General features: G+C 40.9%; 1 protein-coding gene across 1 annotated transcript in view; it reads right to left on the minus strand.

The window, feature by feature from the left end:
• The window catches only part of RNF125 (ring finger protein 125), a 115,110-nt gene that overhangs the window by 49,769 nt on the left and 38,744 nt on the right, over nucleotides 1-26,597 (minus strand). The window contains exon 2 of the mRNA XM_060405383.1: nucleotides 7,551-7,636. Coding sequence (XP_060261366.1) covers nucleotides 7,551-7,636 — 86 coding nt within the window. The remainder of the gene's footprint in view (nucleotides 1-7,550; nucleotides 7,637-26,597) is intronic.

Genomic DNA, 26,597 nt, shown 5'->3' on the forward strand with positions numbered 1-26,597 from the left:
CACACAACAATCTTGAAAAACAGAAAGGAAGGATAGAGTTTCCTTCTCCTAGCTCCTTTTCCTTTTAAGTGGGAGGAAAACATTTCCTAGGTGCCTTCTGTAGACTTCCCCTTATATCTTATTGGTTCAAACTGGGCCCCATGACCATTCTTAAACCAGTCACTAGCAGAGAACCATGAGGATATTTTAACTGGTTTAAACTCATAATATACTCTATAGGGCTTGGCACTTCAGTTATCTGAGCAGTACAGTTAGGGGATCCTTATCAGGAAAGAAGATTAAGAAATTGGGTAGGCCCACAATAGGGCCTCCCAAAATAACCATTTTGGCTCCCATCTCCTTTCACTCTCTCCCTTATTCTGTATGGTCCTAAATTTCTCTGCTTCTTTCCGTTCCTTGACTGGGATGGTCAGAAAGCTGTTTCTGATCTCAGGGATTTTATACATGACTTTTTGCTCTATTTGAACACTTTCTACCAACACCCACCACTTTCAACTCCCTCTAATTCAAACCTCACGTCTTAGTTTGGTGACTGTAATTCAATACTAATATCACAAGGTAGATATTATTTGTTCCCATTTTATAGGCTCTGAGAATTTAACTTAGCAAAGGGCACACAGCAATTATGTGGCAGATCAGTATTTTAATCCTAGATGTTTTATTTGTGCTTTTCACTAAGGCACTTATGTAGAGATGAGAAACACTGAGAATCTTAGAAAAGAATAAGACAAACATTAGATAAATTAAGGCAGGAAACTGGGACCTGGGAGGATAGATGGCAATTACACAGCTGATATTATTTATAAGGCTCTTAATAAACATAAAATGGACAGTAATGATGATGATGAAATTAGGCAGAGAATAAATTTATAATCTAGACTCTAGGCCCTGAAAGGGATCAGAAGCATACATTAGTAAAAAAGAAATTTGACAGCCCTGTAATCAACATCTCTGGTATCAAGAAGTCTGAGAATCTTAAACCTAAAACGAGAATACAACTGCCAGGAAAAATACATGATTTACTTATCAACTTATTTGTAGGAGTGATGAAAAGAAATGAATTTACAATTTCAAGTGGTGTTGAAGATATGAGAAAGACATGTTTATACTCATTTTTTTTGGTAAAATTTTTGTTATAGGTTTTATTTATTTGATATTGGAGTATAGGCAATTAACAATGGTGTTGTGATAGTTCTAGGTGGACAGCAAAGGGCCTCAACCATACATATACATGTATCCATTCTCCCCCAAACTCCTCTCCCATCCAAGCTGCCACATAACAGAGATCCCTGTACTATATGGTAGGTCCTTGTTGGTTATCCACTTTAAACACAGCAGTGTGTGACATGTATATATTCTTTGCAGTTTGTTGTTAGTACCAAAAACTTAGAGAAAACATAAATATCCACAATAGGAAAATATTTTCATAAAGTATGGTACATTTACTTAACAAACAGATAAAACAACATTTAAAAATGTGGAGCTTGCTATTTTTAGGCCTGTTTGCAGTATTTAATTTAAAAAACGCATGTAAGCGAAATGACATGGATGTTTATTACAGTATTATTTGTAATAGCAAAATACAAGAAATACTTTGAATGTTCACCAATAAATGACGAGTAAATACATTATAGTACGTTTTACAATGGAATACTACGCAGTCATTGAAAAAGAACAACAGGACTTCCCTGGTGGTCCAGAGGTTAGGACTTGGTGAAGTCACTGTGATGACCAATCCTCAGTTGGGGAACTAAGATCCTACAAGTAGCGTGGTGTGACCAAAAAAGAAAAGAAAAATAGAAGGAAAAGCACTTCTATAACTCTCCTCAAAGGAAGCATTCCAACATGTATTACTGTGTGAAAAAGACTTTAGGAACACAATTATACGTACTGAATACTATCATTTATATATTTTAAAGGTCTTTAGGCATACACACACACATACATATGCACACATATATGGACTAATATAAACATATTGATTTTTAAAAAATATACACAAGAAATGAGTAAGTGTGGATGCCTTGAGAGAGGGGAACTAATCACTGAGGAACTGGAGTGGGAAGAGATAGTTTTACTTCATGATCTATTGATTGTTTTGACATGTTGAACTGCAATAGGTAAAAATTAATCATTTTAACATACAAATATCCTTAAACTCAAAAATTCAAATCCTTGAACCAACATGTGGACAAACGTGCACAAAAAGGCACAAACAGGAATGTTCCCTGAAGCATTGTCTATAATATCAAAAAATGCAGGCACAAAATTTCCATGGGGAATGATGGAATATAGTATGATACATACATACTGTGGAAGGCAATGCAGTAATAAGGAGACTATTACTAAAATACTAAAATGCTATTACTAAAATAGCAAAATTTTTTAGCCTATAACTATGTATCAGGTATTAATCTAAGTGATTTATGTTACCTAATTTAATCATCATAATAACACAAGGTAGTGTGAATAAATGTTAGTTGTCTCCAGCTTCATTCATCCAGCAAACATCCAGGGAGAGTCTACCATGTGTCTAGCTCCTCACGAGACACTGAAGACACAGTCAGGAGCAAGACTCAGTGGAGTGGGAGCTAGTGTTTTTGTCTGTCAAGCATCTCCTCACCTCACTCAGTGACAGTACCACATCCTCTTCCTTTGGAGGAACTGACTTTTCTTCATCTCATGTGACTTTGGTGGGGCCACCAGTCATGTGTCTCCTTTGCAGCCCTCAGTGCCCTCCCTTGGCCTGAGCAGGAGTTCCTGTGACTGGGATCTGCAGCCTCTCTGGTGTCTATCCTTCCTAAGTGTAGTGGACAAACCTCCTTTTTATCTCCTAGCCATGCCATATCTTACTAATGCTTCCTTTTTCACTTGACTCATTTATTCAGAATTGAGTTTTGTGGCTTGCAGCCAAACTCACTCACACATTCATCCTGTGTTCTGAAGGCATGTCATGGTCAAGTAGGTTAAGTTGGACAGAAAAAGAACATTACATTTATAATTCAATATAAGACCAATCTATTCAGAGAAAGAGCATTACTGGTGATGACTTAACCCAGGTGGAAGGTAATGAAGGGGAGGAGTGAAAAAGAGGATTTCAAATAGAGGGAATCTGAAATGAAAGAAAGATGGGCAGAACATTGCAGATAGACAATCTAGTGGGCACAGATAAGAAGGTGAGAAGTGGCATGCTCTGTCCTTTGTTGCTGCAATTTTAAGCACACAGCAGATGTTAAAGAGAGAAAAACCCAGAGACCTACGCAGAGGTGATATCATGAAAGCTGTGTTTGACAAGTGAAAAAAATTTCCACTTGCTTCTGTGCCTTAGTGGAGCCAATTAAGAATTTAGGTAGAAGAGCAACATGGCCATACCATGATTTTGACAAGTCACTCTGTCCATGTCAAGGGTTCTCAAACTTTATGTATCATCAGAATTACCTGAGGAGTTTATTCAAATAGCCTCATTCCAAGACATTTCAAGTCAGGAAACCAGGAGTAAGTTATGGAAGCTGCGTTTTTAACAGTCCCCCAATGGTTCTGATGCAGGGCTCGATGAACCATTCATTCCTTGTGAAATGTGGTTCCACATAATGGGCAAGCAGTAGAACCTTTGGGTTACTGTGACAGAGGCATCAGTTTCCAGGAGAGAGTTACTTACATGCGTCCCTAACATAATCTGTTCATCACCTTGTGTGCCTCCTCAATACTGGATGAGAGTACACTGGTTAATACCCTGGCACCGAAACATACACATCTCTAATTTACAAAGACAGTTTACAAATTCCTAACTATAAACCTATCAAGAGTAATAAAGATTCTTAGTGTTCAACAGAAATATGAGCATCTGATATGCAATCCTGAATGGTGTTAGCACAACCTCCACAATTTGGTGTCATTTGATGACAAAATAGGTACTATTCCCTTTTTAAAGGAAGAAGAACATTATAAAGAATGAAGCTCTGCTGAATGAAAGACTTATGAGTTCCCTCCAGATGAGGACCCAAATCTTTGGCTCTGGTTTCAGCATAATTGGTTTTTCACTCTTGGAATATTGTCCTCAGTTTTACTGCTAAGAAATCACATTGCTGTCTGTTGCTAGGTTTCCCAAGTAACATGTTAGGGGCAGCTGTCCCCGTGCCATTCTAACCATCGCCATTTTCTGCAATCACAGTCACATTACGGCCTATCCTCAAAACATGCTGTTTGATTCCAGGAATAACTCGGTGAAATATTTCCATAATTTTCAGTGGGCAGCACAACTGGCTAATGTTTGGAGCAAATCCACATTTGAGGTGTTCTACCTCAATGAACATGAAATCATAGTATGCCTAGAGTGGGAAAGGACCCTAGAGGCTATCTGACCCTGTTCTCTCATTTTGCAGGTTAGTAAACCGATTTCCACTGAAGTGAAAGCAGTCACACTGCACATTCTTCAGCATTTCAAATGGACATATTTAGAAGAAAAATTAAGTCATTAAGTACCTGGAAAGCACTGGCCAACCCAATACAGGTGACATAATCTATTTTGGGAGGCAAGATCACATGTGATGAAAAGTGACAACAAATGATTTTTTAAATAGTAGTTTAAAACAAAAATAGAATCACTATTAAGAAAGTAGTCTATGATTCAGTTCAGTTCAGTTCAGTCGCTCAGTCATGTCCGACTCTTTGCAACCCCATGAATCGCAGCACGCCAGGCCTCCCTGTCCATCACCAACTCCCGGAATTCACCCAGACTCGCGTCCATCGAATCAGTGATGCCATCCAGCCATCTCATCTTCTGTCATCCCCTTCTTCTCCTGCCCCCAATCCCTCCCAGCATCAAAGTCTTTTCCAATGAATCAACTCTTCACATGAGGTGGCCAAAGTACTGGAGTTTCACCTTTAGCATCATTCCTTCCAAAGAAATCCCAGGGTTGATCTCCTTTGGAATGGACTGGTTCGATTAGTTGCACACAAATACCAGATCTTTTTGTGATTTTGCGCAACACTAACCTTTATATACAGAGAAGGCAATGGCAACCCACTCCAGTACTCTTGCCTGGAAAATCCCATGGACGGAGGAGCCGGGTAGGCTGCAGTCCATGGGATCGCTGAGGGTTGGACACGACTGAGCGACTTCACTTTCACTTTTCACTTTCATGCATTGGAGAAGGAAATGGCAACCCACTCCAGTGTTCTTGCCTGGAGAATCCCAGGGACAGGGCAGCCTGGTGGGCTGCCGTCTATGGGGTCGCACAGAGTCGGACACGACTGAAGCGACTTAGCAGCTTAGCAGCAACCTTCATATAAATAGTTCACTGTTGGACATTCTTCTACTACCTACACAACTAGCCATCTTTTATCACAGCACAATATCAACGCTTCCAAAAATTGTCTATTAATTCCAAAAATTGTCATTGCTTTCCGTGCTGCCATTATAAGCAAATATTGGATTGGCCAAAAAGATCGTTTGGCTTTTCCTTAAGATGTTACAGAAAACCCTAACAAACTTTTTGACCAACACAATGCTATAGCTAAATTATGTCTTTTCATCTGGGGAAGGCAAAAATATAGTTTGCCATTATGTATGAGTATATATAAATGTAATTCCATTATGGAAGTCTTTAAGCTGGTAGATAATAAAAATAACAACAGATACTATTTTGATTGATTACTGTGGATCATGCACAATGTTTAATGCCAAGTATTGATAGATAGGGGCTTTCCTGATAGTCCAGTTGGTAAAGAATCTGCCTGCAATGCAGGAGACCCCAGTTCGATTCCTGGGTTGGGAAGATCCGCTGGAGAAGGGATAGGCTAACCATTTCAGTATACTTGGGCTTTCCTTGTGGCTCAACTTGTAAAGAATCTGCCTGCAAAGCGGGAGACCTGGGTTCAATCTCTGGGTTGGGAAGATCCCCTGGAGATGGGAAAGGCTACCCACTTCAGTATTTTGGCCTAGAGAATTCCATGGACTGTATAGTCCATGGACTTTCACTTTCATTGATACATATAAGAATGTATTTGTCAGTACTAAAACAAAAAGTCATGTATATATTCATATTCATTGCTGTTGTTTAGTCCTTAAGTTGTGTGTGACTCTTTTGCAACCCCACTGACTGCAGCTCACCAGGCTCCTCTTTCCATGGGATTCTCCAGGCAAGAATACTGGAATAGGTTGCCATTTCCTTCTCCAAGGGATCTTCCTGACTCAGGGGTTATACCAACGTCTGCTGTGTCTCCTGCATTGGCAGGCGGATTCTTTACCACTGGGACCCCAGGGAAGTCCATATTCCCATATATACATGTACATTTATACACATGTATGTGTATAGTTGAATGTTTACAATGACACATTTCTTTCGGATCCCCTTTTACAAATTTAGACTAAGAGGGTAACTTGCCCAAAGTCAAACAATCCCCATGTGGCAGAGCCAGAATTTGGCACCACCTAGTTTAGCCTCCTAAATCTATGTTTCTGGCCACTACACAAGTATATATGTCCACAGTACCATTTTCCCCCATTATACCATCAGATACATAGGTAGGACTGAGTCTGTCCTGTTTATGCTGCTTATTTCCTCTAATGCATTAAAAGGTTAGCACTCTGAGTTCCCAAATCCAGAAAATAATACAGGATATGGTGAAAACAGGCAGACTTGATTTTTTGAAGGCATAACATAGGTTATTCAAAGTATTTTATAGTATTAAAGATGTCCCTAGAATGAAGCAGATGTAAATTTTATTACTCCCATTTTATTCAATACAAATGGAAAACTCAAGCATACAAATAGGCCTAAAACACCACTTATTTCTAGGCTTTATTGTTGTTTAATCACTAAGCCATGTCTGACTCTTTGTGATCCCATGGACTGTAGCTTGCTAGGCTCCTCTGTCTGTGGAATTTCCCAGGCAAGAATATTGGAGTGGGTTGCCATTCCCTTCTCCAGGGGATCTTCCCCACCCAGTGATGGAACCTGTGTCTCCTGGGTTGGCAGGCGGGTTCTTTACCACTGAGCCACTTAGAAAGCCCATTCCTGGGTTATGCTGTCACAATTTGGAAGGTAAGTCAGTTGAAAAATATACACACACAGAAACTAAGGGAGAGGTTAAATTCCAATGATCTGGAGTGGCACCCACAGCAAGTATATGGATTTTATGTAGAAATTTCTGGGGAAATCAATGGTAAGAGCTCTTGCTCCGTGCCTCAAAAAACAGGCACTTTCTCCTTTTAAAAAACAGCATACCAGTGAGGGTTGTGGTGTCATTTTTTGACAGTATATCCTGATCCATGTTGGTTGCAACATGCAAAAGAGCCATGGTGTCCTCAGGTGTTGAAATAAACTACCGCCTATAAGACAGTGCTCAAATAAACACGTGTTCGGTGTCTGTGTTCCTCTTTCCCTTCCTCGGTTTGTTTTTGGTCTTCTGACCTTTTGTACAAGCAACAAGAAAAGTGTGACAGTGTGGAGAGCCACAGTCCACCTGGGAAGTAGGTGCATGCCCTTGGGCCAGGGTGACAACGTGCTGTGAAGTAACTCTCCAGATGCCATACTAAATATACAGACCTTTTTTTCCAGCTGGTGCCCGACCAAGTTAGGTGAGGTGCTGGCTCGGTGGAATCACTGTGTCCCTTTATGATGAGCAGCGGCGGCTGTTGAAAGAAAAAATGCTGTGAGTCAGTGGACAATGGAGTACGTTTATTAATTTTAAGACTGCAGCTGGGATTACTGACAGCGCAGCAGTTCTCCAACTTCAGTAAAAGTCTACCAACATAAACGTCTTCACTGGGAAAGGAAAGTTTATTAAAAACACAAGATCCAAGATTTGTATAAAAGATCATACAAAGAGAATGTTAAGTATGTGCCATATTATAAGTATGTGCCATAATTTTTTGTAGTGTAGGTGTAGAATATACCGCTAATGAATTGTATTGGCCTATTTACTTCTTTTCTTGGTCTCAATATAAAACTGGCTTCCCTTCCAATGTGTTAAACCAGTTACTATTAAAATGTCAACAAGGGTCTAGTAAGCAGTTTTTTTTTGTAGTAATTGTGTGATCAGAAACACATCAATCATATGATATTGCTTATATGTGGAATTTTAAAAAATGGTACAAATGAACCTTTTTATATAACAGAAGTAGAGTCACAGATGTAGAAAACAAACCTATGGTTACCAAGATGGGAAGGAGGGAGAGATAGATTGGGAGACTGAGATTGACATATACAAACTACTATATATAAAATAAGACAACTAATAAAGATCTACTATACAGAGAACTCTACTCAACACTCTGTACTGACCTGTATGGGAATAGAATCTAAAAAAAGAGTGGATACATGTATAACTGGTTCACTGTGCTGTACAGCAGAAACTAACACAACACTGTAAATTAACTATACTCCAATAAAAATTAACTTTAAAAAGAAACACATCAATATAGTTTGTTGATTTTTAGATTAATTTTTAAATTTACATGTGAGTCTAATCAAAGATGATTCTAGTCAAAAGAAACAACTCTAAGATTGCCTTATATTTAACCTTTGTATTTACGATCGTTAACCATAATACATTAGCACACTCAAAAGATTTAATGGAAATACCGTTTTATCAGATTGGCTTCAGGGAATCATCTGGAACTCTATTGCCAAACGAGAATGAATAGCCAAAAGGTTAGTCAAAAACTGAAGTTACCAACAGTGATGGTAGAGTAGCAGTGACACAAAAGGCAAGCAAACTTTAAATGGAAAATTTTTAGGTTAGGGCTTTCCTGGTGGCATAGCTCAGGTGGTAAAGAATCTGCCTGCAATGCAAGAGACCCGGGTTTGATCCCAGTGTTGGGAAGATCCCTTGGAGAAGGGAATGGCAACCCACTCCAGTATCCTTCCCTGGAGAATTCTATGGACAGAGGGGCCTGGCCAGTACAGTCCATGGGGTCGCAAAGAGTCTGACACAGACACACCATATAAAATTAACACTAATTATGAGCTAACTCTATCCTCAACATAAAACTTATAGGTATCAAAACTAAACACAAACTGTAAACTGAAACACAGTGCCCCTGGCCTAACTCAGAAATAATGATCTTCTTTATGGAAGGGCAGTGGCTTCTTCCTAGCTTGTCTTTGTGTCAAAGTGAATAAAGAAAAGTCAGACGATTCCATGTCAGCAGTGCAAAGGCAAGAGAAGGATCAGTGTTTCCTTCACGCTCAGGCTCTGAAGAGTCCTCCTTCAGGAAACAGTGGAAAAATCGATGCCAGATGGCTCTCAAGGAGCCGCTGCTAATGCTTCTGCTATTGTCAACTCCCCCATGGAAACGTTCCCACCCAGCAGGGCAGGGCCGCAGACTTCATATCTCATCAACCACTGACCTCCAAGGTAGAGGTGTGGTCTCACCCACAGGTCCTAGCAAAGGCCATTTCTCCCAGTACCAGTGAGTTATGACTTGGCTTTCAGACAAGCAACAGAAATCTCCTCCCTTTTCCACCTTTGATTTGTGTTGAAATAGTATTTTAATCAGTTACAGAAAATTCATAAATAACATTAGCTATCACTTATAGGGCACTTATAAGCGACAGATTTTTATCTTCTTGGGCTCCAAAATCACTGTGGATGGTGACTGCTTGCTCCTTGTCAGGAAAACTATAACAACGTATTGAAAAGCAGAGATATCACTTTACTGACAAAGGCCCATATTGTCAAAGCTATGGTTTTTGTAGTAATCATGTACGGATGCAAGAGTTGGACCATAAAGGCTGAGAACTAAAGAATTGATGCTTTTGAATTATGGTGCTGGAGAAGACCCTTGAGAGGCATTTGGACTGCAAGGAGACCAAATCAGTCAATCCTAAAGGAAATCAACCCTGAATATTTGGACGGACTGATGCTGAAACTGAAGCTCAATACTTTGGCCACCTGATACAAAGAGCCAACTCATTTGAAAAGACCCTGATGCTAAGAAAGATTGAGGGCAGGAGGAGAAGAGGGCAACAGAGAATGAGATCATTGGATGGCATAACCGACTCAATGGACATGAGCTTCAGCAAACTCTGGGAGACAGTGAAGGACAAAAAGCCCAGCGCGCTGCAGTCCATGGGTTGCAAAGAGTCGGACACAACTCAAGAGACTGAATAACAACAAAACTAAGGCACTTATCATGTGACGTTAAAGTGTGAAGTGCATTACACAGGTTAACTCATTTCACCCTTAACTCTTAAACCAGTATTATTACCTCCATTTGAAGTTAAATAACTGGCATACAGCCATGAAGCTTGTAAGTGGTAGAGCTGGAATGTAGCCACGGGTCTGGATGACAATGAAGTTTCAGTTTTAATTGCTGCTCTGTTTTCTATTCTAAAGAAAATAATTTAAAAGAATGACTTCATAAATAATCCCATAACCCTGGTAAAACTGCTTTCATTTCCTTGTATTCCCTTTCATTATTCATAGGAATATTACTGGGAACTTCTTTTTCCATTTATTGTTCCCTCCCCCTACTCTATCCTTTCAATTTAGCAAGAATAACCACTTTCCTAGAAATGACCTTGTACTCAACACCTCACTCCCAGCCACCCGCCACTGTTTGTTAGTTCAGGATGGCTACCTGACCCAAGCTGGGCTGAGAAGTCTGTTTCGCACACATTTCGAAATTCGGGCAGAGAGATTTCAAAATATAGATAAGCGAAGCAGAAGGGAGGGAGGGAGGGAGGGGGGAGAAAGGGAAGGAAAAATGAATCAATTTATCTCTGCATTGGCGGTAAGTTGTAAAATTCTGAAGCTACGTGCCATTATGCTCTTCATCGTGGACTGCAAAATAGAGAGCCTTTAGTGATTAAAAAAAGGCAAAAGCACTGGAGAGAGATGGAGAATGAGGAAGACCTTGGGACTCTACAGTGCTTCAGGCTTTAATTTATTCCAGTGGGGACTCAGTCCTTGGATTCTGGGACATGTCCTGATTGTCCAGAAAGTTCTTTCTTTTGCATAAGATAGCTAAAGTTTGTTCTTGTCACTTGCAACCAAGAGTCTGAACTATTAACAATACTTTATAAAAAATAAATGCTTTTTTAATAATAAAAAAATAAAAAGTTTCCCAATAATCTGTCTGGTAAGAACACTGATAGATCTGAAGGAGAGGTGGTATGAGTGAAGGCTGGAGACGCCTCTGCTGTCAGCTGCAGGCAAAGGCAGTTTAACTCACACCTACCAGCAAGGAGGGTGTACTGGCTTCTGCAGCTACAAGCCCAGTGGAAATGCAGGCTTCAGGGCCGACCTAATTCAAGGCCATCAGCATTATTTCCTTTTATCTTGCCAGTTCCATGCCCACCTCCCACTTAGGCAAGTGGTGAGATAACCACCTGTGAGTTAAAGGAAGCTTTCCTAATGTCCTTAACACATTTCACATTAATGCTTGCTATTATAACCCTTGTGACCAGGGCAATATTATATGCTGAGTTGAGGCCCAAGTTCTTGAACTAGCACATGGAAAGCAGGATGGTGATTCATCAAGGTTACCTTCCTGAAAAACATGATTGCATACCACCCAGCAATCCCATTCCTGGGTATATATCCAGAGATAATCATGATTGAAAACTATATTTGCACCCCAGTGTTCACTGCAGTACTCTTTACAATAGCCAGGAAATGGAAGCAACCTAAAAGCCCATTGATAGATGAATGGATAAAGAAGATGTGGGACATATATGTTGTTGTTGTTGTTTAGTCACTAGGGTCGTGTCTGACTCTTTTGGGACCTCATGGACTGTAGCCCACCAGGCCCCTCTGTTCATGGGATTCCCCAGCCAAGAATACTAGACTGGGATGCCATTTCCTTCTCCAGGGGATATTCCTGACTCAGGGTTCGAAACCACATCTTCTGCATTGGCAGGTGGATTCTTTACCACTGAACCACCAAGGAAGCCTGTGGTACATATATATAATGGAATATTACTCAGCCATAAAAAAGAATGAAATAATGCCATATTCAGCAACATAGATGGACCTGGAGGTTATCATACTAAGTAAAGTAAGTCAGACAAGAGAAACGAATATCATATGTTATCACTTACATGTGGAATTTTAAAAATGATACAAGTAAACTTATTTATAAGCTTGTATGAGTATAACTGAATCACTTTGCTTTACACCTGCAACTAACCATCATTGTTAATCAACTATACTCCAATATAAAATAAAAACCAAAAAGAAAGAACCTGGTTGCTACTGCAGGCAGAGTAGGAGGATGATGGAGTTTACTCTAGACACTCTTTGGGCTTGCTAGCATCCTTGCCGAGAGACAATGGGTAGAGTGTGAACAGCACTGAATGTGGAGCCAGGCTGTCTGAGATTTTTCAGGTTCTTGGCTTCCCTGTGAGTCTTCTTCTTGTCCTTAGCTGCCACTGGTGCTGTCATATTCTTTGCTTAAAGAGGGCAATGGAGTCTTTAGTCTGCACTGAGGAGCCTTTGTTCTCTGGTGTCCTTGATATGGCTGATGACTACTCCTTCTGAGACTGCCAGTGGGGCTAGAGATGATCTGGAGATCGCCAAAAGTGAGTGAGCCCACCACCAAACCTACCTGGACTGCAGCTGCTTCCTGTGACAGCTCAGTATTCTTCTTGGCCTTGAATTGATCCACAGTGGTACTGGGTGTGGAAGTGCTCAGCACATGGTAAGCACTATCCCAAATGTATAAGAGGCCGCACAGTTAAGAGCACAGAATTCTCAAAACAGAAGGCCTAAGCTTAGACCCCAGCTTTGGCACTTAACAGCTGTGTGATCTTGGATAACTTGCTTAACCTCTCTGTGCTTGATTTTGTTTCATCTGTAAAACAAGGTTAGTAATGGCACCTACCGCAGGGGGTTGTGAGAATTGAGTTTATAACGTGAAACGCTTTGAAGAGTGGCTGGTACATGTAATAAGTCGCTTCTAAGTATTTCCTAATGTTATTATCATTATTTATTATCTTAGGTTGAATTTCCAGGAAATAGAGTCTGAGATAGGAATTTTGGTGCAGGAAGGTTTTTGGTAGTACTCTTGGGATCAACCACTCTGAGTGAGGTTAGGGCTGGGCAGAGGGAGAAGCTCAACCGCGATACCATTGTAACAGAGCCTGCGGGGTGAGGTGGGCAGGCAGTTGTCCTACATTGAGGCCTTTGCACCATCCCTCATTCCACACCCCTGCCTCCCTGTGAGTAACGTTGGAGGTAGCCTCCCCCTGACGACAGGTCTAATCCAGAGGGAGGACCATCTCTAGGGTGGGACTTGGTCATGAAGTACTAACAGACAACACTTGGGGAAGCTGGTCGAGGAAGAGTACCTTGGTCATGGAGGGGAGTCTGGGTGGTACACTGCGGCATCCAGTACATACACCTTCATGCACAACCCCCTTTTATGAGATACATTCACTCAGGAGTCATGCCAAGTTCAGCAATCTGGGCATTATGTTGTCATCTTTATCAATTCTAGCTATAGCTCCCCAGGAGGGCTATGTCTGGATGATAATTAACCTCCAATATCCCAGTATAATCAGAGAAGAAGAAAAGTGATTAAAGGGTTGGAAAATGCGAGGCTGGGTAACAACATACAGTTTCAAACACACATCACATCCTGTTGCACAGGAATATTGGGCTCTCAATGCCATGTGGAGATTTGAGGATTTGGTTAACCACACTGGCAGTCTGCACCCTTTCTCTTGCCCTGACTGAGCCCTGGTTCCATCCTCTGGGATGATCACTTTTATCCAATGTCCTCTTTGGCTGTATGTGGGGTGAGCATTAGCACAGAATCCTCTCCTAAGGGTTATATTTAATATTACACAACTGATTTCGTGATGGTAGGCTCTCCAGGTCACGGGAATTGCATAGTCATCACATGTTCAAAGTGAGGACATTTCCAAAAAGTCCTGAACAAACTTCCCTTATTGGTCTGAATCAGGTGATGCCCGTTCTCAAAACAAGAATGGTTTCAATAACTTAGGTCTGGGATCCTGAAGTAATAATTGGGGAAGGGGGTGACTTTGTCAGGCTGGGGAATATCTCTATTGCTGTCATCAATTTCTCATCTGTTTGGCTGCTACTCGACGGGAAATGAAGTCATTGATGTTTGGGAGTGATACAGTCATTGCCCTGTCAGTTCAGTTGGATCCACTGGCTGAGTAGGCAAGATATATAAAGCACTAACAAACTGAAATTTTTGCAAGCTAATCTCCTCCAATTACACTCAAGAATCCCAAACTATACTTTTAGCCTATAGAATTGCCTAAGGGGATGATCTATTCTAGAATATAATGGAGGTTGACAACTTAACAGGGGGTTGTGTCAGCAACAGAGAAGAACAAGGAGCAAATTATTTGACCTTACTTGTATTGCTATTATAAGGGTGGCTCATTGTTGATTTACATTAGATGTTCTGGTTTTGATATCATAACGTCAAGGGATACCTAAAAATGCAGTAATCAATTGTCTTATCTTCCTCCCCAATTAGGGATCTCATTCAACCTACAGACTTAGTATATGAGGTCTTAAACATGGTAGGAACATCATGAAGGTTTGTTAAATGCCACGTGAAATTCCTTGTAACTAGTCATTTACAGTTACTCCATATTTACTGATAATTTCAAAATGAGCTCTGCTTGGAATGAAACTTTTACTTCTTTCATCTATCTGTATGTCTAGCATAAAATACAGGAATATAGGGAGTTCTTAAGAAATTGAATTATTGTTATTAATGTCAACATAACTTTATAAGCAAGTATTTGAAAGTAGTTGAAAACAATTTGCTTAAGATGTATAAATGTCATTTATATTTATTTAGTGAAAACTATTCTTTATGGGAAAAAAAAATGAGCCACTTTGCCCAAGGCTTTGTCCATGTGCAGAACACACAGAAATATAATAGCAAGCATCATTTACATGTCAGTGATTCTCTGTGCCAGTCACTGAAGCAGGGCTTCTACTTTCGTCCAGTTCGACCACAGCTATTTCTGGGAGTTATCAGGAGGTATTCCACATATGCTTGCAAAAGAGTCCTTTCCCACTGGGCATTGTCATGGCTCTACAGTAACACCTTCACCAAATTCTATTACCCTTTCCCGGGTGCTGCTACAGACCTTTGCAGGGGTGCCTTGATTCTCTGCCTGACACAGGGTTATTTGCCTGCTTCCCCTACAATTAAAAAACTATTTTTATTTATGTATTTGGCTGCGCTGGGTCTTACTTGCAGCATGCAGGATCTTTAGTTGCAGCATGTGGGATCTAGATCCTTGACCAGGGACGAACCCTGACCCCCTGAATTGGGAGCATAGAGTCTTAGCTACTGGACCACCGGGGAAGTCCCTCCCCTACAATTTCAATAGGCACCACTGTCTCTGAGTATCTTTCCATACTAATAAATAAGATTATATCAAGTATTTTTGTTAACTCATATTGTTCTCAGTATACATAAAAATTTATATAATTTACTATATATTTTAATAGTATTTTATGCATTGTACCATAACTGATTAAGTTCAGTTCGGTTCAGTTCAGTTCAGTTGCTCAGTTGTGTCAGGATCTTTGCGACCCCATGGACTGCAGCATGCCAAGCCTCCCTGTCCATCACCAACTCCCAGAGTTTACTCAAACTCATGTCCATTGAGTCAGTGATGCATTCCAACCATTTCATCCTCTGTCATCCCCTTCTCTTCCTGCCTTCAATCTTTCCAGTATTAGGGTCTTTTCAAATGAGTCACCTCTTCATATCAGGTGGCCAAAGTATTGGACTTTCAGCTTCAACATCAGTCCTTCCAATGAACATTCAGGACTGATTTCCTTTAGGATGGACTGGTTGGATCTCCTTGCAGTCCAAGGGACTCTCAAGAGTCTTCTCCCACACCACAGTTCAAAAGCATCAATTCTTCAGTGCTCAGCTTTCTTTATAGTCCAACTCTCACATCCATACATGACTACTGGAAAAACCATAGCCTTGACTAGACAGATCTTTGTTGACAAAGTAACGTCTCTGCTTTTTAATATGCTGTCTAGGATGGTCATAACTTTTCTTCCAAGGAATAAGTGTCTTTTAATTTCATGGCTGCAATCACCATCTGCAGTAATTTTGGAGACCAGAAAAATAAAGTCAGCCACTGTTTCCCCTGTTTCTCCATCTATTTGCCATGAAGTGATGGGACTGTATGCCGTGATCTTTGTTTTCTGAATGTTGAGCTTTAAGCCAACTTTTTCACTCTCCTCTTTCACCTTCATCAAGAGGCTCTTTAGTTCTTCTTCACTTTCTGCCATAAGGGTGGTGTTATCTGCATATCTGAGGTTACTGATATTTCTCCCAGCAGCCTTGATTCCAGCTTGTGCTTCCTCCAGCCCAGCGTTTCTCATGATGTACTCTGCATAGAAGTTAAATAAGCAGGGTGACAATATACAGCCTTGATGCACTCCTTTTCCTATTTGGAACCAGTCTGTTGTTCCATGTCCAGTTCTAACTGCTGCTTCCTGACCTGCATACAGATTTCTCAAGAGGCAGGTCAGGTGGTCTGCTATTCCCATCTCTTTCAGAATTTTCCACAGTTTATTGTGAGCCACATAGTCAAAGACTTTGGCATAGGCAATAAAGCAGAAATAGATGTTTTTCTGGAACTCTCTTGCTTTTTCCATGATCCAGCAGATGTTGGCAATTTGATCTCTAGTCCCTCTGCCTTTTCTAAAACCAGCTTGAACATCTGGAAGTTCATGGTTCACGTATTGCTGAAGCCTCGCTTGGAGAATTTTGAGCATGACTTTACTAGCGTGTGAGATAACTGATTAAACCAATCCCCAATTTTTGGACTTTGGTTATTTTGGTCTTTATTACTACAAATAATGCTGTCATGAACATTCTTGTAGTAAAAACCTGCACATTTCTTTGATTTTTGTTTTAGGATCATAATAGCTAATTTAATATTTTGCCCTATGTGCTCAGCTGCTCAGTTGGGTCCTACCCTTTGCGACCCCATGGACTGTAGCCTGCCAGGCTCCTATGTCCATGGCATTTTACAGGCAAGAATACTGGAACAGGTTGCCATTTTCTCCTCCAGGGGATCTTCCTGACCCAGGGATCGAACCCAAGTCTCCTGCACTATCAGGTGGATTCTTTACCACTGAGCCACCTGGGAAGCCTGCTTCTTGAAAACAAGGAAATGATTTCATAAGTAGTTCAAGGACTGAGGAGTTTTCAGAATTTAGAAGAACTACTGATAAAAACAGAAAACTCTAACAATCATACCATGTATACCAGCTTAATTACCAGCTACAACAATTCAAGGAAGAGCTGTCCAGTGGCTCAGAGCAGCCTTCCTGGCTACGTTGGTTTTGTTTAGAAACTGCTCATCATCAAGTAAACAATGTGGTTTTGGAATAATTTTCAGACATTTTTATTGTTTTGCTTTAAATATGCAACTAAGTCATTTGAATCCAAACAAGAGTACTGTAATATGAGAACTAAATGAACTCCTTTAATTTGACTGTTTTTTAACCTGTTTAAGTACTATAAGAACTTAAACAGGAGAAGTAGAGTTTACGTAAGAGCACATTCCAGAGAAATTAATAATGGGAGTGCAAATGAGGGTGAGGAAAGGACCTAAGGAAGTTCCTAAAGCAGAGCCAACTGTTTGATAAGCCAAGTTTTTCATAGGAAAACTTGTAGCTGAAAAATGGAAATTAGGAAGGAGACTGTAGTTCCTAACATTTACGTCAGTTCTGCTTTGTTTCTTCTGCTGGTTTCTTCACTGTCAGCCAGAATCTAAATCTGGTTTGCTACGGGCAAATCCCAGGTCAATTCTGTACCTCTTATTCTAGTCTTCTCTCTTTTCTCAGAGACTGGTTCTCTTCATCATAATCCTTACTCAATGATAGTAGATTTCTCTATATCCAGGTAAGTCACCCAGTCATGATGATTGATTTGAGTGACTCACAAATCAGCTGCTTGCCTGAAATAATAATAGCTATCATTTACATATGCCACCTTACTTTCATTATTTGATTTTGTCCTCCAGAAACTGTGTGCACACGTGCTAAGTTGCTTTAGGCATGTCGGACTCTATGCAACCTTATGGACTTGCAGCCCTCCAGGCTCCTCTGTCCATGAGATTCTCCAGGTAAGAATGCTGGAGTGGGCTGCCATGCCCTCCTCCAGGGGATCTTCCAGACCCAGGGATGGAGCCCATGTCTTTTAGGTCCACCTGCAGGTGGGTTCTTTACCACTAGCGCCACCTGGGAAGCCCTCTGATAACCCTAAATTACAGTAATCTACAAGGAATAGAAACTGGACTCAAGACCACATAAAGAGTAAGAACTTGCACTGGCTTATTGAACAGGAAGAACAAACACAATGTTGGCTTCCAGGCAAGGTTTCATCAGGATTCTGACTCCATTTTCTTACAATTCTGTCCAATTCTATGTATCAACTGTGTTCTGAAGCTGATTCCCTGGTGGTGTGGAATGGGTTCATTGTGTGCTTTGGGGGGTTCCTTGTGTGCTTTTCGATGTATGCAGTGAGTAAAAGATTTCCCTGAGACTTCCCTGATGGTCCAGTGGTTAAGAATCTGCCTTACATTGCAGGGGATCCAGGTTCAATCCGTGGTTCGGGAGCTAAGATCCCACATGACTTGAGGTAACTAGAGAGTCTGGGCACCACAACTAGAGAAAGTCCACATGCCACAACAAAGACCCAGCACAGCCAAAAATAAAAATGAATAAATCTTTTTTTTTTTTTTTTTTACAACAAGAGATTTCCTGTCCTTCCACTAGCAGAGAAAGGAAAACCTTTCCCAGAATCCTCTACTAAGTCCTTTGTGCTACAGTGGGCTGCCATAACTAAATATCATAGACTGAATGGCTTAAAGAAATTTGTTTTCTCACAGTCTGGAGGCTGGAAGTCTAAGATCAGAGTGCTGCTATAGTCAGGTTCTGGTAAGTACTTTCTTCCTGGCTTATAGACTGCGGCCTTCTCTTTGTGTTCTCACATTGCAGAGAGAGAGAGACGTGTGTTTTTCGATGATCCAGCGGATGTTGGCAATTTGATCTCTGGTTCCTCTGCCTTTTCTAGCTGTCTGGTGTTTTTTCTAATAAAGGCACTAATTCCATCTTGAGGCCCCATCCCCATGATCTCATCTAACCCTAACTACCTTCCAAAGGCACCATCTCCAAATACAAATACCATAGCACTCAGAGTTAGGGCTTCACTATATGAATTTTGTGGGGACAAAACTCAGTCCATAGTGTCCTTCTTCATATTTCCCTAGCCATTCTGGCTTAATAATTTGCATGGAGAATGAGATCTCATGATTGGCTTGGCTGGATCAGTTGAAGTGAAAAGAATTTGGGGGAGTTGACCACAAAGTCCATGGTTGTGCATTGTGCTCAGTTGCTCAGTTGTGTCCAACTCTTTGCAACTCCATGGACTGTAGCCTGGCAGGTTTTTCTGTTCATCAGATTTCCCAGGCAAGAATACTGGAGTGGGTTGCCATTTCCTTCAAGCCTGAGTCTCCTGCATCAGCAAGTGGGTTCTTTACCACTGAGCCACTTGGGAAGCCCAAGTCTGTAGTTAAGTAGGTACATTTCACAAATCAGAAGACTGAATCTGAGAGAAGTTAAGCCAAGGTCATGCATATAATGAGTGGGAGAGTCAAGATTTAAACTCAACTGACTCCAAACCTCTTGTTTTTTGTATTATATGATGTTAGCATCACTTGTTTGCTTTTCTAGTTTGTAGCTTACCTGTCTCTTCTAGTTTTAGACTGCTTTCTCTTTTTTTTTGACACGGATCAACTTTTAAGTCTTTATTGAATTGCTTACAATATTGTTTCTGTTGTATGTTTTGGTTTTTTGGCCCCAAAGCATGTGGGATCTTAGCTCCCCAACAAGGGCTTGAACTCACACCCTCTGCATGAAAAGGCAAAGTCTTAACCACTGGACCACAGGGAAGTTCCTGTTTGCTTTTTTGATAGCAGACACCTTGCTGTGGCCCTTGCAGCCTGTATGGACAATCCAGGACCCTGAGCTCCATGCCGAATCTCAGGTTCCACGTGTGGAAGACTAGGCCCTAAATTAAATAGTTCTGTACTACTCTTTGGACTTTGACTGAAGGCCTTTTTTATAAAGTCCTTACTTTTTAAAGGTTAAGTCCTCCTTACTTAACTTCTTTGGTGGAATGCTGCCCTTCCACTTCCTGAAATCTCCACTCCTTTCAAATCCAGCTACTTGCAGAACTCAAAGAGACCTTCCATCATTAGGTCTCCCTGCACTTGATCACACTCTTCAACCTGACTGGAGGCCTCTGATTGGATTTTGTGACCCTCCTGGTGGAAAAAAATAGAAACTTTGAAGTAAGACACTATGATTTATAATAAGAAATATATGTTTGGCCTTTAACCCTGTCTCTATTTCATAGAGTTCCAAAACCTCTTGGAATTTCCTAAGTGATAAGAGTGCTGGGAGTATCTTTTGTTATAGAATTTGGTCTTTTATCTTTGGTTCCTGAAATAGCTCCAGAGCCATAAAGGTGAAAGAAATGTCTTATTATTCATAACCTTTCAACCACACTTGAATGTATTACTTTTAGAGAACCTCTCAAGATGTGGGCTGGTTGTCAGGGGAACCAGCCATGAATAGAGGGTTGGAACTTTGAGTCTTATTTCCCCAACCTTTTGGAAGGGGAGAGGGGTTGGAGGTTGAATCAGTCACCAGTCAGCAATGATTTAATCAATCGTGGCTATGGAACGGTCTCCACAAAACCCCCAAACAATGGGGTTCAGAAAGCCTCAGGGTTGGTCAACATGAGGGGTGGCTAAGAGTGACACTCCCAGAATGGGCACGGACACATGGGGCCCCTTTCCACACACTTTGCCTTATGCATCTCTTCCATCTGGCTGTTTTTGAGTTGCATCCTTGTATTAATATAATAAACTGGTAATTTAGTAAAGGAACTGTTTTCCTGAGTTCTGTGAGCCTCTCTGGCAAATGAATCAAAGCTGAGGAGGGGGCTGAGGGAACCTCCGATTCATAGTTGGTCAGTCAGCAGCACACGTGACAATTGGACTCTCCATTGGTGCATGAAGCATGCATGAAGGGGGTGGGGGTGGGGCAGTCTTGTGGGACTGAGCCCTGCTGAAATAAATTTCTAGGTCCAAGATGGAGCTGCTCCTGCCTCATCAACAAACCAATACTTTAACTTTGGTGTACCAGTAAATTCTCCACTTGATCAGAATTGCAGGATATCCAGCCAGTCACTCTCCACCTGCCAAGAATCTGTACCAACTTCATTAATCTAAATAAGGTCAGATATGAAATCTCAGCCAATTAATTTAAGGCAGATAGTTTTTCCTTATTCCCTGATTGACCTGTTAGCCTTCAGAGGAAATGCTCACGTTCTAAGCCAATCATCTGCTGTTTCCATGTTGCCTCTTCTAACATTTTATAAAACTCGTTCTGGCCCAAACATCTCTTGGGAAGACTGCTCTTCTACTTGTGAGGCACTGTACTCTCTTCCATGTATTATTTTCCCTTGAATAAAGGATATACTATTAATTACTAAATTGTCTTTACTTGTGGGATCCGATGCTATTTCCAGGCAGATACTGTCAGAATTGGGTAAAATTGTAGGACACCCAGTTGGTGTCCCAGAACTCACTAATGTATAGAAAACCCACACATCTTGTGTCAGAAATGAGGTGTATTATCATAGAGTATTGAGAGCAGGGCAGACCCACAATGGGAGTGTGTATTTTTCTTTACAGATCCATATTTGAATTTAACCTCTCTCTACTATTTTGTGGCTGAGGACTTAAAGCAAGCTGCTAAAACCTTCGGAACTCAGTCTCCTCATTGAGGGACCATGGATACTAATAACTATTTGATAGGTTTATTCTAAGAGATCAGAGTCTGCATGTGCAAAATTCTGACAAGTAACAAGTACTTAATAAATGGGAAGTCCTTCAAGACTGGAAGGTATACCTGCCTTATCAATTTCTTTTCATCTTCCCAACCTGAAATCCTTACTGTTCTCTAAACTCTCATAAAAATCACAGCTAACACAACTGGTTTGACTATTAACCAGGCTTATGTTGTGATAACTCTTCTGTTGCTGTCTTGGATTACTATTTAAAATGTATAACTATTTAACTTTCCATTCAGATGATAAGCAACTTGCAGTTTCTGCTTAATATAGCACAGTGTCTTCCCCATGTATTTGTAAAGAATATTGAGTACAGAGCTTTCTCTTCTCCAAGCATAGTTACCACCACTTTAACATGCTCAGTAAATAGCAGTCTTCTCAAGTAGGAGGTTGACAACAGAAATAGGACATAGGAAGACTATTTCCCCCATGCATTTGGAAGGACTGCAAGCACTTCTGTGAATAAGGACATGGTCCCTAATTGCTATTTTTTCTAATAATTAAATTTATTTTTAATTGAAAGATAACTGCTTTACAGTATTGTGTTGGTTTCTGCCAAACATCAACATGAATCAGCCATAGGTATACCTATGTCCCCTCTCTCCTGAACCTCCCACCCTCTTCCCTCCCAATTCCACCCCTCAAGGTTGTTACAGAGACCCGGTTTGAGTTCCCTGAGTCATACAGCAAATTTCTATTGGCTATTTATTTTACATATGGTAAAATACATGTTTCCATGTTACTTTCTCCATACATCCCTCCCTCTCCTTCCTGTGCCTCCCAGTCCATAAGTCTGTTCTCTATGTTTGTATCTCCATTGCTGCCCTGCAAATAAGTTCATCAGCATCATCTTTCTAAATTCCATATATATGCATTAGTACACAGTATGTGTTTTTCTCTTTCCGACTTACTTCACTCTGAATAATAGGCTTTAGGTTTATCCACGTCATTAGAACTGACTCAGACGAGTTCCGTTTTATGGCTGAATGATATTCTATTGTGTATATATGTGCCACAGTTCTTATCCCCATTCATCTGTTGATGGACATCTAGGTTGCTTCGATGTTCTAGCTATTGTAAATAGTACTGCAATAATCACTGGGGTACATGTGTCTTTTTCAGTTTTGGTATATGCCTAGGAGTGGGATTGCTGGGTCATATGGTGGTTTTATTCCTAGTTTTTAAGGAATCTCCATACTGCCTTCCATAGTGGCTGTATCAATTTACATTCTCACCAACAGTGCAAGAGGGTTCCCTTTTCTCCACATTCTCTCCAGCATTTATCATTTGTAGATTTTTTTGATGATGGCCATTCTGATCAGTGTGAGGTGATATCTCATTGAAGTTTTGATTTGCATTTCTCTAATAATGAGCAGTGTTGAGCATCTTTTCCTGTATGGTTTATTAGATACCTGTATGTCTTCTTTGGAGAAAAACTTATTGCTGTTCTGATATGGATGGGGCTGGTACTTTACAACTTTGAGATTTCCAGTAACTGCAAGGACAACTTATCTATGGTCCTCCTGCCCCAAGTGGCCTGGCTCCTATTTCAAGCCCCTCTTGCCCCTATAAAGATGGCTTCTACCTTGGTTCCTAGTGCAAAAGTTGTTTTTCTGGTATTCCAAGCATCCCATACCAAGAGTGATCTAATTGTTCATCCTAAATAGGAACCTGCTATTTATACTTTCTGTCAAGACAACAGCATTACTCAGTACTGTCCAGGTCGGTTATCCCTCCTTCTCCTGGTATTGGATCTTTGCCTTGCATTTTCTTGTTCTCTCCTTGAGGACCAAGAGCCTGTCCCTGTGACACAGACAGATTGGTAGTGGAGGCCGCCAGAAAGCAACAGATCTCCCAGACATGGATTGCTTTAACCAGAGGATACTGTCCTTTGCCCTCTTGGCTGGACTTCTGTTGTCAGCTGAGTCAGACCCTCCCAACCCTCTTCCTAAGGGAGTGAGTTTGGCTGAGTCCCAAGATTAGTGCCCATTTTACTCCAAGAAAAGAGCCGTGCTTCCTGTGATTGGGCAACTGCTGCTGTTAATCTAATTATCTGGTTAAAGTACGAACAGTCCTCAAGTAGGGGCACACAGACACAGGGAGCTTTGCACTGACAGGCCTCTGCCAATTCCACTTGTGCTGGCATCTACAGGACTCCCAGCCCTCCTAAGTAGGTCATTGGGTCAGAATGCTTTGGGGAGTTCCAGCAGACCACAGTGTCACCTTGGCTGTGGTTCCCAAGCCACTTCCCTTCACCCCAGCTTTCCTCCTGGTTGGGGGGTGGTCCTCTCTGTTTCTCTGCCAAGTCACAGACTTGGATTTCTCTGACTACTAGTTTTAGGCACCACTTGACACTAAAATACTTCCCAAGATACTTCTATCACTATAATTTCTCCTTTAATTAAAAACACTTTCCTTGGAAGGCCATGTTAAAAATGCACATTGACTTGAAGGGAAAAAATGCCAATTATGAAACCCAGGATGTCACTGCTTTTGGGTTACTAGAATACTGATACTTCAAAAGACAGTTTTTAAGGTGGTGGCGGGGTTGTGGGGGGGGGGGTGGCGGTCTCTAGACATCATTTACCAAAGAGTTATCACTGTAATTTCATCTCCTTGAGGGTATTTTGGGGAATAGAAGGACAAGATTATAAAAGTCCAGTTAAAAAATCTTCCTTGAAGTAATTTCAGCCCTATTTTACTGGTCTGTATCTCTCTTTGGTGATCTCTCCACTTCTGGAAATTCAGGTAAATTCAACTCAACACGTATTAATAAGGCCAACTCTGTGCATGGTATTATACTAGGCACGGTGATATCAAGAAGAATAAAAAAGTCCTGCCCTTTAAGAAACTCAAGAAAGAATAGCACATTCTGTATTCCATGGAATTTATCTGGCCCCCAATTTTCAGCCCCTACCTGTTGTTTTATTTCATTTCAAAACTGAGTATAAATACATTGTGAGAAAAGCAAAAGAATCACATTAAGATCATCCACCACCCAAGTACATCGACTGAAAAAGAACAAAGTATACCTGCCTCTGTCAAGGAAAATTCCCTGGTATGTTGCAAGTGCATTCTAATTCCCAATGTCTTCTAGAGATTTTTTTTTTTTTTTTGGTTGTTGAGTCTCTACGTACACAGTAAGCTTAAATACAACTAGATTCACATTTATAGTAAATCCCAGTGCATAATTCCCTCCCACTTCTTTCAGGAGCCAAAGAAAAGATCAAGAGAACAGGAAAGACTATCACAGCAGTTTTGATAAAGCTGAAAAAGCTGCCACTTGCATGAAAGATGAAGTCATTTCATTTTTTTCAAAAGGCTCATGAGTCTGGGTAAATGGGTGTATTTAGAAAAAACAGAAGCAGAAGACTTCTAATTATCAAATTTCTTAAAAATAAAATGGGTTGCCTTGACACGTAGTGAGTTCTTGACTAGCTTTAAACACAGCCAAAGCTAGACAACATCTAGAAAGTGTTGTTGTAAAGATGAGGATGTCTGTATGTTTTAACAAGGCATCTATGGCCCAGACTCAAGAAAAGGAGGGACCCCTGAAAGATGCTGGGCCTGTTGAATGGCATTGAACATTTTAAAGACCCCCCTTTTTTTGCTGGCCTCTAAAAATACCAAGTATGGAAAATTTATTGAATGAACCTTGTTCTCTTGAGAGTGGAGGGAACTTGATAAGACATGACGCTATTTACGTGATTACCCAGGTTTGGAAACTCCCAAGGAGGTGTTAACACTGGGATTGCAGATGGAGTTCACTGGCTGTGCTAACAGGAAAACTCACATCTGTTTGAGGAGTGACTCATGGCAGGCTGAAAGGCTGTTGCTTTAAAAAAGGAGACAGAATCTGGGACATTATTCAGGCATTTAGAACAAAGTTTAAACCCACGCTGGGACTGGTGCCTGGGTATTCATCAACTTTGCAAAGGAAAACAAAATAAAACTGAAAACAATCTAGGGAGATGAAGTAAGGAAAAGAGTCAAAAGTATATTTACATGTTTGTGATGCTGTGCTTTTAATAATGGTTTTGCTTGCAATGTGCCACTGATGACCATCTAGATACAAGTTTTAAACCAATGGGACAGGACGGTATCATTAGTTTCAAACACTGTCTGCATACTGTATAGACTCTTAAGTATTTTACTTGACTCACTGTCTGGAGAACTAACATTCTCAGACCCAGAACTCGAAGTTATAGAAGAAATACGTCTCATAATATGAGGTCCCTGAACTGCCTGGAGAGTTGGTTCATCTATATAACAATTGTTTTTACACATATCCTTTAAAAATCATAATAGCTCACACTTCAAATCATAATCTGTGCCAGGTATCGTTCTTTACATGTACCTTTAACTCTCTTAAGGAAACCTGCCTTAGAGGTTAAAGGAAAGTGAAAGTCGCTCAGTCATGTCCACCACTTTGTAACCCCACGGACTATACCGTCCATGGAATTTCCCAGGCCAGAATACTGGAGTGGGTAGCCTTTCCCTTCTCCAGGGATCTTCCCAACCCAGGGATCAAATCCAGGTCTCCCACATTGCAGGTGGATTCTTTACCAGCTGAGCCACAAGCAAAGCCCTTAGAAACAGACTTTTTTCTTATATAAGTCATCCTTGTGTCAGTATATGTGTAGTAGCTCCCCAACCAGGGATGGAGCCCATGCCCCCTGCAGTGGGAGGATGGAGT

This window comes from Ovis aries, chromosome 23 (genome assembly GCF_016772045.2).
Source record: "Ovis aries strain OAR_USU_Benz2616 breed Rambouillet chromosome 23, ARS-UI_Ramb_v3.0, whole genome shotgun sequence".
Taxonomy (NCBI): Eukaryota; Metazoa; Chordata; class Mammalia; order Artiodactyla; family Bovidae; genus Ovis; species Ovis aries.